This window comes from Thermobia domestica, chromosome 2 (assembly GCF_964235325.1).
Source record: "Thermobia domestica chromosome 2, izTheDome1.hap1.1, whole genome shotgun sequence".
Lineage (NCBI taxonomy): Eukaryota > Metazoa > Arthropoda > Insecta > Zygentoma > Lepismatidae > Thermobia > Thermobia domestica.
The window spans coordinates 32,339,999-32,355,711 of record NC_137455.1 but is presented as its reverse complement, the minus strand read 5'-3'; the positions used below and the strand labels follow the sequence as shown (position 1 = coordinate 32,355,711).

General features: G+C 33.6%; 1 protein-coding gene across 1 annotated transcript in view; it reads right to left on the bottom strand.

Annotated features, from left to right (window-relative positions):
* Positions 1-15,713, bottom strand: part of LOC145671314 (dipeptidase 1-like) — a 266,200-nt gene that overhangs the window by 116,706 nt on the left and 133,781 nt on the right. The window contains exon 2 of the mRNA XM_081740303.1: positions 747-888. Within this exon, the coding sequence (XP_081596429.1) occupies positions 747-888 (142 nt within the window). The remainder of the gene's footprint in view (positions 1-746; positions 889-15,713) is intronic.

Sequence of the window (15,713 nt, the reverse complement as noted above, 5' to 3'; positions counted from 1 at the left end):
AATGCTCGTTTTTGAAAAGTGGAGGTGAAAATTCCTTTTATTTGTTCCACAAAAAATAAAAAATGGATATTCAGAAACACAAAAAACAACTTGATGTCATGTTATGTTCTCAAAAAAAGATGAAAAATGTAAGAAAAATACTACTAAATAAAAATATATTTAATAATAATGTATTCAGTTCATGTTATTTTAAGTATACAAACGTAGCCGTTGTTTTAGTGTGTCACAACAATGTAATAATATGCCAGTTGTAGTATAGCAAAAAACGGAGTAAAATATATCATAATTGTTGACAAATATTTAGGTATGCAATTAATTGTTATTGAACCAATGTCCACAAATATGAACATAGTGTTTCTTTTTTGTAAAATAATAAAAAAAAAAATCAAATTCTGAAAAATAAATTGAAAAATATCATTAGAAATGGTGCAACAGATGTACAATGGTACAAAAGATCGAAAGATGGTTTTAAAAGGTTGGTACTGTGGGACCGAAGGGGTTAAATATCTTTTGGAAGTGGGGAAACAGTGTCTTGCCACCTTCTCTCTCACTTTTATCCCTAATTACCATTCTTTCTCAACACTGCAGTTTCCTGCTTCCTAGTTCCATCCATGTCGTTGACTGAAGGTGAACAGTAAACTGTTGCGTCACACAATATCTAGTTACATAATCCCTCATATTATTATTATTATTATTATTATTATAAAAGAAAGAAATGAAATTATATTCAAATAAGGTTCGCTTACTTTTATGTTTCCTTTCCGGGGGCTTCTCGACAGTACCAGCTGAAGATTGTGAAGCACTTCGAGCGACATCACCATTCGGCAATTTCCGTCCTAGTTCGGGAGGAGACGTAGCTGCTATGATACGTTCCACTTGTATAACTGGCTGAAAGAAGTCAAACAAAAGCGGGATATTTAAAACCAGATTTAACAAATATAAAACAAACCTGAACATTTTAAACTAATTTAAAATTAGGAATATTACACAAAGAGGCAGTGGCGTAAATAGGGGGTTTCAAATTTTAACTGGCCTTGATCAAGATATTAGGCGTATCCAGAAAGAAAGCACTGTTTCGCATTCCCGCCGCTGCTGCGCTGTGATCGGCGTCCGCGCATGCGCGCTGGTCGTCCTTGTCCGTCTGCTCTAAACTAACGCCATTTTGGTTGCTCTGCGTAGTGTTTTGTTTACAGTGCAAATTTAAAATGCCTAAGACAATTGATGATCCGCCGATTGTGAGATTCGTTCCGTAATTCGATTTTTAAACGCAAAGAATGTGAAACTGGCAGAAATTCATCGTCAACTTAAAGATGTTTATGGTGAAAATGCAATGATTCATGGAATGGTGAGAAAGTGTGTAAGGATGTTTAATGAGAGTCGAACTAATGTCCACGATTAGTTCCGGACTAGTCGGCCTTCTATTGTCAACGATGACTTGGGGAGGAAAATAGATGAAAAAATCCATGAGAACAGACGTTTCACTATGACAACGCTTTCAGGCGAATTCCCGACAAAGTGAAACTCGCTGTGCAGCAATGGTTCTCATCACTGGCGGCATATAGTGTCAAACTCACTGGCGGCATCGTTCTATGAGGAATGACTAGATAAGTTGATCGACCGCTACGACAAGTGCCTCACCAACGGTGGAAACTATGTGGAAAAGTAGTGTAAGATATGCTCTTTCTTACAGTAGTGTAAGAGTCTGCCTCCGTAATCTACTGCCGCGTAAAGGGAGGAACACTGTAGCGACAAAACAATAGCGTTTCTAGGGTTAGACTATACAAACTGCAAGCATACAGACATAGACAACAGTTATTACTTTCTTCATTATTATTGTTTAAAGCTTTTATCAAGGTTCGGTCACTAGGAAGTTGTGTATTGCCCACAAGACGTACTAGAAATAAGGTCTTCTTGTTTCGTTCTGGCCAGTCTCGTCTCGATTCCCGACAAAGTCTTTCTTTTCTTTTCTTGTCTTAATTCCCGCTCGGCTCGATTCCCGAAAAACTCTTTCTCATCTCATCTCGATTCTCGGAAGTTTTTCTCGTCTCGTCTTTTTTTGTAAATTCATGTACCGTACAAAATTTATGCTCTGAATGATTTTTCTTAATTTATCTCGAAGCTGCCAGAATGCTTTCGCGTCACGAGAGGTTCACGAAGGGTATAATACAACATTTCAAACATATTCATTATTTGAAGTGCATTGTGTAACCACTTAGGTATCTTTATATGTTGATGAATGCTGTTTATTATGTTTGTACTATCACAATATCAGTATAATTTTTATACTATGGATTGCGTAACACTAAAATAGCGTTTGAGTTCTAAGACTTAGGTGAGTTATTGTCTCCTCACATCTGGCCATGCTTCTCATCTCGTCTCATTTCCCCATATTTATTGTCTCGTTTTGAATTTAAGAAGGTCATTCTCGTGTCCTGGGAAATACCAATAGCAAAATTGTAAACGTCATCACATAGTCGTCACAATAGATACCCTATACATGTCTTTTTATAGGAATTTCTACTTTAAATTGTTTAATTGCAGGGTGTTCGCCGACACACGTTAAAATGTGATTCCCCATACAAAAAGAGGAAGAAATTACAGACCAACGCGAGTGCACAAAATCCTCCTACTACGTAAAAAGGTGCCATAACTTGGAAATAGCAATATTGACCAGGCACGCAGCCAGCAGGAGCTAGGTGGGCCAGATCCCCCTAAACTTATCGTGTACCCTCCAGACCTCAATACAAAATGCTATTATTAATACAAAAACAATTTGTAGGATAATTTTTAATGACTTGGCCCCCCTAACATATTCATGGCCCTCCCAAACCTCTGAGGCTGGTTGCGGGTCTGATATTGACACAAAGTTGGGTAGAACTTAATGACTGAGCCTTAGATTCCACTGATATATCAGTAAATGTAGGTCAGATGCGGCTGTAGTGTTAGCTTCGAAAATCATGAGACATTCTCTATAAACTAGTGATCGTAAATCAGGACACACAGTATGTATCCACTGTTACATTAATGCAATCCACACAGTGAAAAAAAATCGACACTATGTCTCTGTAACGTGCGAGTTGTTTAAATTCTAACGTATGCCTTGTGCTACTTCAACCGCATCGGATTTTGGAGTAAGCTGTTAAAACGAATTACTTATATCAACTACCTTACATCCTCTTCATAGTTTGAAAGGAAGCGAAAACAGTAAGAACTTCAAAAACAGATGGAAGTACTTATGTTAACATAAATTTTTATCAGAGAATTCCGTGGAAGCTAACAGACAATGTAATACCTTATTCGCTTTAACAACATTAAACGTTAAACATAGAACGTAAATCTTTCGTCAAAGCGAAAAGCTGAAACTAATACAAATTTTCAAACTCAGTTTCTTAAATGTTTATGATATTCTTCAAGGTAATGTATGATATCATACGTGGTAAATACTCCATTCTATGATAAATATGACACTGGATCATGAATAACGGAAAATTATAACAGTTACCAATGTAGCATCTTAGTAGACTGCATTCACTATGCGAACTGTGGCGGTTGTAACAGCACAGGTTATACATTGAAATAACACCATCTCTTTATAGTATCTATTTTCACTTTTCCTTCGTTCAATCACCTAGTTCTTTGGCACCGCCATGGTGGTATTTTCACACCAGTTCTGTATCAATCCGGTAACACCGGCCTTCTGTTATCTATTTTCACTTTCCCTTCGTTCAAGCACTTAGTTCTTTGGCACCGCCATTGTAGTATTTTCACACCAGTTCTGTATCAATCCGGCAACACCGGCCTTGTGTTAACCGCAACACCGAGGCCTTAGTGCTGAAATAACACAGTAAAGTGCTAGTGATGCTGGAACCACTAGCCTGAATTAAAATTCGGATGTATAAACATCACCACTTCCTTGCTGTGTATGACTCAAAATAATGACAATGTCTTTAGCCTTTTTCCATCCGACACACAGTGCGTCGACCAATGGACAAAAATGAGAAAAGAAACAATTTTCTTCGGACTTGCAAATAGCACGGTATGAAACACAAATGATTCACAAGACAGAAATCCCGAGCCACAAACTGATGACAACCCGTCAGCCTACAGACGGCACGCGCAAAGTTACCACATTAGACCGACCCGAGTCGAGATGACACTCTTACAGATAACAATTCGCATGCACAACTACTATATTAAACTGACCTGAGTCATTATCTCCACAGCGATCGCACTGGTGTTTCAGACCAAAGCGAAAGGCGAGACTTTTTGTCACTTGTAAGCAGTTATAGCACAGGTACGTTCTTTCCTTTACGACGGACGATTGGTAATCATTTTTTACTGGTATATTTGGAATATCTCAAAAAAGCCTAAACATGTCTTGAGATCTCTACAGGAATATCTTCCTTTAATGATTTCCTTTGGATTCAGCAATAGTGTGTGTGTGTGCAAGTGTCCGCAATATCGACTGTAATTAGTGAAATTGCGCAAGAAGATGCCATGAAAAACAAGGACATTTTTGAAAGATGAATAACAACCACCAGTGCTAGTCGGAGGAAAGCGGAAACCATGCAGGCTATTTATAGTCGTTATAAACTTGAAGACGCAACGGAAGATGTGGACAACAGTTTAGAGAAATTTAGTAAGTTATTAATATGACCTCGAGCAAAATAAATGGAGGATGTCGCACAGAGTTTGGTCGGTTTTCCTAGCTAAAAATAAAGAGTGGTTTGATCGTGCATGTACACTTCCGGACTTTGTCTCAACAGTGATAACTGCTCGGTATCACAGCAACGTGAAGACCGATGTAGCTTCCTCTACTCGCGGTAGAACCAGTAAACAGTTTGCAGTGTGTTCAGTAAAAACAAAGAAAAGGCGCTTAGATCCTCTTGTAGCGACTAAATCGGCAGAGGAGCTTGCCTTTGCTGCCAAAGAAGCAGCAGCGAAATTAAATACACCAAGAAATGACGAATAGTCCAAAGGATTGTCGGTTATGCGGAATAAGCTTTAGAAACCCTCCACAAAGTTTTCCGTCATACTAGGCTATATCTTATACGGAAAACTTTTCTCTTCAATACTTATTTAGACCTGATGAAGCATATGCTTATTCTATCTGACCCTATTGTCTCCTCCAAGATACAGATGCACGCAAAGAAAAGGAGGACAGATACGGATCTGGAGAGTTATTTCAAAACTGATGCTGCTGATGCTGTCCAGCTTCATAATTCTGTCGCTATGGAATTTGATAACTTAGACAGTGATGGTACTGACTGATCAAAAAAAAAATACTCCAGAACTGTTTCAGTCATTTCATGAACCGCTTTTCATTATATTTTAGTGTTATGTAGTTTTGAGTCGTATGGGTTCGTGTTTACGAGTGCCGTAAACAGTAAGGGCCATATGCAGAGTCGTTTTGACATATGTTTAGCGTCATACCAAAGGCCTGACTACTGCAGGAAAGATATGTTAGTCGAACTCTTTAGTATGACACTAATCACGCTTCAGAACTACTCTGCATAACTAACTAACTAACTCTATGGCCTATGGAATCCGGAGGTTCAGTACCGCGTTCACAAAAGCTCTCCACTGACTTCTATCCTTAGCTAATTAGATCCAGTTTCTACTTTGTATTCCTATCTCTGCGAGATCCATCTTAATATTATCCTCCCATCTGTGCCTAGGTCTTCCTAATGGTTGTGCTCCGATTGATCTTCCAGTCAAGACTTTGAAAGCGTTTCTACTTTCTTCCATTCTAGCTACATAACCTGCCCACCTAAGCCTCCTAGACTTGACGACCCTAACAATGTTGGGTAAACCGTATAAACTATGTAGTTCCTCGTTATGAAGCTTCCGCCATTCCCCATTCTCGTGCCTCTTGGGTCCGAATATTCTTCTCAGGATCCTGTTCTCAAATACTTTCAGTCTATGTCTACTCTGCATAAGGCCTTAAATGTTTAACTTAGTTTTTTTACGTCTCTGAACGGGATATTATTTTCTATATCAGTACAGTTGTCAAGTTCGATAACTTCAAGAACAATTTTGCTTCAGTCTAAGTGAGCAAAGAACGCTTTGCAACACAATAAACATTTGATAAAAGCTTCAGTATGATTTCTTTTATTTTTGTCCATTATTCCCATATGCTCGACGCAAGTAGTGAATATGTACAAACGTCACCATTTTTGACCTTGAAAGTACTTATACTCTAGGTACATACTGTCGTTGAAGTAATGAATATTGTAATTACTCTAAGTACTCTCATTGAAGTACAAAGGTTTAATTGTAATTGAATTATTACGGCTTTCTTTTTACCGGTGCTTTAGGTACAATTACTGACATGTAATTATGCTGTACCGGACTGTAGTCTCATTATTTTGCCTACGTAATAACGACCTACATATTTTTTGTTCACTTTTCTTTTTATATGCGTTCCTTGTAGAGCATGTTAAAGTGACAGGATGAATTATTTTGTGATAAAGGTTTGAATACGAAATTAAAGGAAACGGTCGGCTGTGTTTGTACTCCATGTTGATTAATTATTTCTTGTGTACTTTGTAGCATTTTTGAATGTCTAAACAGAGCTCGCCCATGTATAATGATTTTTGCATTTGGTTTTTATAAAGTGATAAGCTGAATGAATTTGTAATGAGGATGTGACATTAGATGGATTGAATCGGCAGACTTTGTAGTGCTTTGAATTATAGCGACAAATTTAAAGAAAACAACATTAGTTACTGAAAATAAGTTGTTTTGGGTTTAAATGAGAAAATAATGTTAATTTAGTTCTGGGTAGGGTGGACATTTTAATATAAAGGAAGTAATTAATAATGTAAAGAATTCACGCATGGTTCTTGAAGTGTATAATTAATGTCAACCGTTTGATTTTGAAAGACTTTTTTGAAACGGAAACGGATCCTTTAAAGATTAATTGTTTGGGGAAACAACAGGTAAACATTGCAACGTGACAGGAAAATTAATTCAGAACAAAACATGGAACGCGACAGGGTTCTTTAAGAAAAGAGACCGCCATCTGTTTAAGTGCCCGCAGGGGAGGTTGGGCGACACGGAAGATGTAATATATGAGTCACGGAGAGTGATAGTAATAAAATGCTTCTAGAATTTTGTAGAACTTTCTGGATTTATTTTCGTTGGTATATAAACTTTGATGCAAATCCAATGGTTACATTTCAAGAAATAAAAGCACGATGCGTTTGAGTTGGTGGATTGTATTATATACAAGTTAACAGAGAAGAAGAATTTATCTGTAAGTACTGGCTTTATGTTTTTTTCTTGTTTTATGTTTATGTTTTCTTTTTTTCATATTAGAAGGGACATTGGAAATGAAATACACGTAAAACACTTGTAATTGTTGGGAGTATAAGGGGGACGGAAGTGTTTGTTTTTGATCGGAAATTGATTGCGAATTTTACGACATCGAAAACCATATGACTCGAAAACCATTCCATACTTATATGGAATTATAAATTAACTAAGGTGTAGTGTAATGTAATATGGAGGCTGCAGGGATTCAATATTGGTCATTGCATTCGGATTCGAACCAGGGCTCTCCCATGTAGAAAACCGTACGCTAAATCTTTTGCTCGATGGAGTTTTTACTTATATGGCACTAAAATTGAACACAACCTGTGACTTGCCGGGAATCGAATTATGATCTTTCGCGCCGAAAGCCAAATACAATAAACAAATAGCAAGGAATTTTGGATTGTTTGGATCTCTCCGTCAGGGCTAGACGCAGTTATTATTTTACATATTAAAAGAATAGTTGCATAGACACACAAACGGACATATTTTATAATAAATAGGCGATTATTTTCTTGTTCATAGGACCCTAGCATCTCTTCAGAATATAAGAAGTTAGTGTTACATGAAAAGACCATTAAATGATGTGTGAAACTGATTATTTATGTAATATAGTTTTAATTGTTTATTATTTTTTGTGTGGTATTAACATTTACAGTAGGGGAAAGGAACTGGGTAGCCTACACCTGCTTTGAATTTTGCTTGTTTTTATCTTTAGTAATATCGAACTGAACATAAGTTTGAGTTTTGGTGACAAATAATATTTTTATAATTGTTAGCATATGTCAGTGGTTCCCAACCTTTTTCATTTTGAGGCGCATCTAGAAGAATGCTCAGTTTGTGAAATGCAGGAGCTGAATAAAAGCTTGGTATGTGATACTTTTGTAATCATTTTATGAGAAAATTTAGATTTTTTCTTATCGTTCCTTGATGGTACAAATAATCGTATTTGATTTGAAGTTTAGCGTCCCTTTCTTTTAGCACCATAGTTATGTGGGACATGGACCTACTGATTAACGTGGAATTAGAATCCTTGAGCTCCACCAGGGAATTCAATCAGCACGCCAAAGGCGCGTACGCTAACCACGTAGCCACAAAGAAGATTTATTCGTGTTTAAAACCGTTACGTGAACTAAAATACGGTATATTCACCTCGTGATTTACAGCGGTCCTAAACTAATAGATAGGAGTTTGTGTTGTAAATGGGAGGAAATGTTATTTAGCTCAAAGTCACGTCTCAGTTTCATTAATTGAATGTCGGACAAGCGCCTTTTGTAGGTATAGAGCATATGTTTTTTTACTTTAACGTTTTAGGCTTACACTTCCTTGCTATGAAAGATGGGAAACTAGTTTAAAAAAGTAAAACGATTATTATGGTTTATATGAAAAAAGCACTTGAATCAAACTTGGACCTACGTGTACGAAAAGCGTCCATGCTAGCCATTAAATTATCGGAATATAATAGACAGTATGGAGAACAAGAATTAGTACCAAGAATGTAATTTTACGTGCGTATGTGACATACACGCTGGGACGTTTTTTATACTAACATTATCAGTGAGATTATTTTGTTTTGCTAATATTATATATCTAGGGTTTAGGGTAAAGTAGACGGATAAAAGCGAATACTTATAAGTAATTTATGAAGGGAAGAAATAATAGTGGTAGAGGGAAACAGACATAATGTTTCTTTGGATGAAAGGAAGACATTTCGTATGAGACATAACCATACTATTTTATTGAGGCATTAGGTCATATTTTTTAGATCAAGAATTTTAGACGGGGATAATGTAAAAGTAATTAGAACATGATACGATATTAGTTAACGAAGAATCTTCTTTATTGAAATTCTGTATATGAAATTAGTACACAGTACTAATACTGCGTACTGCAGTGTGCTAAAATGAACCGAGAATAATAAGTTGTCTAATATTAATCACGTTGATTGCATGGTTTAAAGGCACTTTTTAAATATAGAAAACATATTTGTTTCTCGCCGAGCGACTTTGTATGAGAAGTGACTAGTAAGAGGAGATATATATATAATAACAGGTAGTGTACGTCAGGGACAACTTGTAGTCATTTAAACAAGGTAGGTAGCGACACTTGTTGTTACGGAATATAAGAGATAAACGTTTATTCGGCAGCGCAGGTAACGGCATCTAATAGTGTGATTAATGTACTTATTGTTGGAATTAGCCTTATATACTGATTATAGTATTTAAGTTTATGACAAGATTTACTAGCTTTGAAATTCTGTAGGATGTCTGCAAATTTCCTGTACACTAGCGTCATGTTTGCCGTCAGATACGAGGCAGTGCAGATAATAACAACTATTGGCTTAACCTTCCTATTAGAAATTACCGTGACTGAGTTACTGAGACGCCTTGCTGTTACAATAAGGGTAGTAGTTTTAATTCAGTAACAATATCTACTGTATAAAAACAAGCAAATGAAAAGTGGCTTGTTTTAAGATAGCACTGGATAAAGCATACCCTTTAACTGGCCTACACACCGTCTGCATGATGTAACTAGCTCTATTAAGAGTTAGGATGGGTTGCATTTTAGATATAATGAAAGCTTTACGCAGTATACTTGACATTTATGCTACGTAAAAATAACGTATTTTTAAATAATGTTTCATAAGTTTCTTTTTTGGAAGTTTGTGATTTCTGTGACAAAAAATTGCATTAGGAAGTGTGCTGCAATCTATTTTGTATTTATATAATTATTACTATAATTATATTTGCTATACTTCAAACAAACTCGAGACTTAGCCCTAATAAATGACTGCTTAATATTTTTAACAAAACATATTGCATTCAAATTGTTTTGTTTGAAATATAATTGTGTTCTTATATTTGATATTGAGGAATTTCCGGCTATACTATGATCGTAAGACTTCTAAGAAGGAAGTGAAGAATAGCAAGCGAAACGAAAATGGCCCTAACTGTGTGTAAATTAGCAATTCACAACTTTTAATGCAAGTTGGCTACTAGTATGTAACTGACAGATTGTTAGATTCTTGCAGATGCTCGCTTGCTGCTAACTTAGAGATCAGACAACTTTTTAAAGTTTCGCAAGTCTAGTGCAAGTGAAGCGCAAACTTATGCTATGTAGGATGTGACATACTCTGCAATGAAGCAGAAACGGAACTGGTGGGTCACATACCTAGAACAGATAGAAGATGGACGAGAAATAACATACATTGGATTTTCTAGAGATAAGAAGCGATGTACATAGAAGACAATCGAATACAAAATGTATAGATATAACCTGCCGTTTAGCAGAAACTGTACAAATGGAAAAGATCAGCTGATGGAAACATGTAGAAGAAAATGATGGAGACCTTCGTTCAGGAGATGATTGATATCATTTGAATACATATGAAAGTTACACTTTTATATTTAAGCTGAACGTTACAATTTTTTCTACAGCGACAGGAAAATGATCTAGCAGTTGACAACACTGAAAAACGTTAGAAGCACAGACGGTGGATGATTTAAATTATTTATTTTTACGTCCTAATAGTTTTTTAGTTTCACATACATTAATTGTATTTTCGTTTCTTTATTATAAACATGAACATGCAAAGCATTTTGTTTATACAGTTAGTTTTAATTATTTGATATTGTACTGATTGGTATATTATTTCAATTACTAGAAGATAGTTGAAAAGTTTTGTGTAGCTAGACGACTATGGAAACCTTAGAGTATTGTGATATGAGCATGTTTTAAGTTACAGAAGAAGGGTGAAACAGAATCATGATGAAAAGTTGTAAAAGGAGAATGTGTAAGGAAATAAGAGATTTGTGAATTTAGAGAGACAATTGAAATCATTTTTAGTTATTAAACTAAAATATTTGATAAAGATTTTTAAAATTTTCTATAATTTTATTTGACATATCCAGTTAAAAATGCGCACGCTATTCACAAGTAATGTAGTTAGACAGGTATTTGAAGACATTTAGTGGTATTTTGATACATTTTTAAAGATATGCCTGAATATTATTTTTAACGATATATAATTGTTTTGACTATATAGCTGAAAAGTAATCATACTGATATGTATTTTGGCTATATGTTTTGTTTTCCAAGGTCCTAATACGTGATATAAGCTATTCAGCATTTTATGAACTTATTTTGTTCATCCACTACTAAATTACATCTATCAGTTGCACATTTAAATCAGTAAATTTTTAACTTATGAACCAACTAGTTATTACTGTGAAGACTACGTTACATCATAATCAATTATAATTGAGCAAATCAATTATTTCTAAGTCTTTAGCAGTGGAGGTTTAGATGTTAACTATCTCAATTGTTCAAAATTGGATTCCAATTGTAAGTGCACTTGTTATGATTACTTTTTGATATTTTAGTTTCATATTTAAGTATAAAGTTTGTTTGTTTATTATCTATATAAGTAAATGTTTGTATTCATACTATTTAAAAGTTCCTACAATACATTTTCAATGAAAGGAAAATTTTCTGCATCTTAGTTTATCCGAAGAAACAATATGTAGTGTATTCCCCTGCAAGAGAAATGTTTCTGAAATTCAGTTTAACAGAAAAAGTTGGTAAAAAAATATGTTAATAAAAATTTTAGTGCAAAAGTTAATGTATATTGTAACCAAAACGTTTCTACATTTTAGTTTCTCAGAAGTTAGAAAAGAATGTAGTGTCAATTTTCTGCAAGAAAAGTTTCTGGAATTTAGTTTAACAACAAAAAATAAAGGTTTGTAACGAAATGTTAGTAAAACATTTTTTAGTGCAAAATTTTATCTGTATAGTGTTGTAGCAATAAACATTCTGCATTTTAGTTTATCCGAAGAAACAATATGTAGCATAATTTTCTCAAGAAAAGTTTCTGAAATACAGTTTAACAGAAAAAGTTGGTAACAAGATATGTTAATAAAAATTTTTAGTGCAAAAAGTTAATGTTAACGTTGTAACAATAAACATTCTGCATTCTAGTTTATCAGAATCGTTAGAATCAATATGTGGTGTAATTGTCTGCAAGAAAAGTTTCTGAAATACATTTCAACAAAAAGTTTGTAACAAAATATGTTAGTAGAATTTTTTAGTGCAAAATTTATCTGTATAGTGTTGTAACAATAAACATTCTGCATTTTAGTTTATCCGAAGAAACAATATGTAGTGTAATTGTCTGCAAGAAAAGTTTCTGAAATACATTTTAACAAAAAGTTTGTAACAAAATATGTTAGTAGAATTTTTTAGTGCAAAATTTATCTGTATAGTGTTGTAGCAATAAACATTCTGCATTTTAGTTTATCCGAAGAAACAATATGTAGTGTAATTTTCTGCAAGAAAAGTTTTCTGGAACTTCGTTTAACAAAAGAGTTAGTAACATAATGTTAGTAAAACACTTTTAGTGCAAAAGTTAATGATTAATGTTCTAACAATAAACATTCTGCATTCTAGTTTATCAGTAACGTTAGAAACAATATGTGGTGTAATTGTCTGCAAGAAAAGTTTTCTGGAACTTCGTTTAACAAAACAGTTAGTAACATAATGTTAGTAAAAGAAAATTTTTAGTGCAAAATTTTATCTGTATAGTGTTGTAGCAATAAACATTCTTCATTTTAGTTTATCCGAAGAAACAATATGTAGTGTAATTTTCTGCAAGAAAAAGTTTTCTGGAACTTCGTTTAACAAAACAGTTAGTAACATAATGTTAGTAAAACACTTTAATGCAAAAGTTAATGTTTAATGTTGTAACAATAAAAAAATTCTGGATTCTAGTATATAAGACTCATGCCAGAATAAGGGTTTTCTATTCTATTCTGATTCTAATTCTAATTCTATTCTGATTCTAATTCAAGGTGATTCTAACGATTCTGATAAACTAGAATGCAGAATGTTTATTGTTACAACGTTAACATTAACTTTTTGCACTAAAAATTTTTATTAACATATCTTGTTACCAACTTTTTCTGTTAAACTGTATTTCAGAAACTTTTCTTGAGAAAATTATGCTACATATTGTTTCTTCGGATAAACTAAAATGCAGAATGTTTATTGCTACAACACTATACAGATAAAATTTTGCACTAAAAAATGTTTTACTAACATTTCGTTACAAACCTTTATTTTTTGTTGTTAAACTAAATTCCAGAAACTTTTCTTGCAGAAAATTGACACTACATTCTTTTCTAACTTCTGAGAAACTAAAATGTAGAAACGTTTTGGTTACAATATACATTAACTTTTGCACTAAAATTTTTATTAACATATTTTTTTACCAACTTTTTCTGTTAAACTGAATTTCAGAAACATTTCTCTTGCAGGGGAATACACTACATATTGTTTCTTCGGATAAACTAAGATGCAGAAAATTTTCCTTTCATTGAAAATGTATTATAGGAACTTTTAAATAGTATGAATACAAACATTTACTTATATAGATAATAAACAAACAAACTTTATACTTAAATATGAAACTAAAATATCAAAAAGTAATCATAACAAGTGCACTTACAATTGGAATCCAATTTTGAACAATTGAGATAGTTAACATCTAAACCTCCACTGCTAAAGACTTAGAAATAATTGATTTGCTCAATTATAATTGATTATGATGTAACGTAGTCTTCACAGTAATAACTAGTTGGTTCATAAGTTAAAAATTTACTGATTTAAATGTGCAACTGATAGATGTAATTTAGTAGTGGATGAACAAAATAAGTTCATAAAATGCTGAATAGCTTATATCACGTATTAGGACCTTGGAAAACAAAACATATAGCCAAAATACATATCAGTATGATTACTTTTCAGCTATATAGTCAAAACAATTATATATCGTTAAAAATAATATTCAGGCATATCTTTAAAAATGTATCAAAATACCACTAAATGTCTTCAAATACCTGTCTAACTACATTACTTGTGAATAGCGTGCGCATTTTTAACTGGATATGTCAAATAAAATTATAGAAAATTTTAAAAATCTTTATCAAATATTTTAGTTTAATAACTAAATATGATTTCAATTGTCTCTCTAAATTCACAAATCTCTTATTTCCTTACACATTCTCCTTTTACAACTTTTCATCATGATTCTGTTTCACCCTTCTTCTGTAACTTAAAACATGCTCATATCACAATACTCTAAGGTTTCCATAGTCGTCTAGCTACACAAAACTTTTCAACTATCTTCTAGTAATTGAAATAATATACCAATCAGTACAATATCAAATAATTAAAACTAACTGTATAAACAAAATGCTTTGCATGTTCATGTTTATAATAAAGAAACGAAAATACAATTAATGTATGTGAAACTAAAAAACTATTAGGACGTAAAAATAAATAATTTAAATCATCCACCGTCTGTGCTTCTAACGTTTTTCAGTGTTGTCAACTGCTAGATCATTTTCCTGTCGCTGTAGAAAAAATTGTAACGTTCAGCTTAAATATAAAAGTGTAACTTTCATATGTATTCAAATGATATCAATCATCTCCTGAACGAAGGTCTCCATCATTTTCTTCTACATGTTTCCATCAGCTGATCTTTTCCATTTGTACAGTTTCTGCTAAACGGCAGGTTATATCTATACATTTTGTATTCGATTGTCTTCTATGTACATCGCTTCTTATCTCTAGAAAATCCAATGTATGTTATTTCTCGTCCATCTTCTATCTGTTCTAGGTATGTGACCCACCAGTTCCGTTTCTGCTTCATTGCAGAGTATGTCACATCCTACATAGCATAAGTTTGCGCTTCACTTGCACTAGACTTGCGAAACTTTAAAAAGTTATCTGATCTCTAAGTTAGCAGCAAGCGAGCATCTGCAAGAATCTAACAATCTGTCAGTTACATACTAGTAGCCAACTTGCATTAAAAGTTGTGAATTGCTAATTTACACACAGTTAGGGCCATTTTCGTTTCGCTTGCTATTCTTCACTTCCTTCTTAGAAGTCTTACGATCATAGTATAGCCGGAAATTCCTCAATATCAAATATAAGAACACAATTATATTTCAAACAAAACAATTTGAATGCAATATGTTTTGTTAAAAATATTAAGCAGTCATTTATTAGGGCTAAGTCTCGAGTTTGTTTGAAGTATAGCAAATATAATTATAGTAATAATTATATAAATACAAAATAGATTGCAGCACACTTCCTAATGCAATTTTTTGTCACAGAAATCACAAACTTCCAAAAAAGAAACTTATGAAACATTATTTAAAAATACGTTATTTTTACGTAGCATAAATGTCAAGTATACTGCGTAAAGCTTTCATTATATCTAAAATGCAACCCATCCTAACTCTTAATAGAGCTAGTTACATCATGCAGACGGTGTGTAGGCCAGTTAAAGGGTATGCTTTATCCAGTGCTATCTTAAAACAAGCCACTTTTCATTTGCT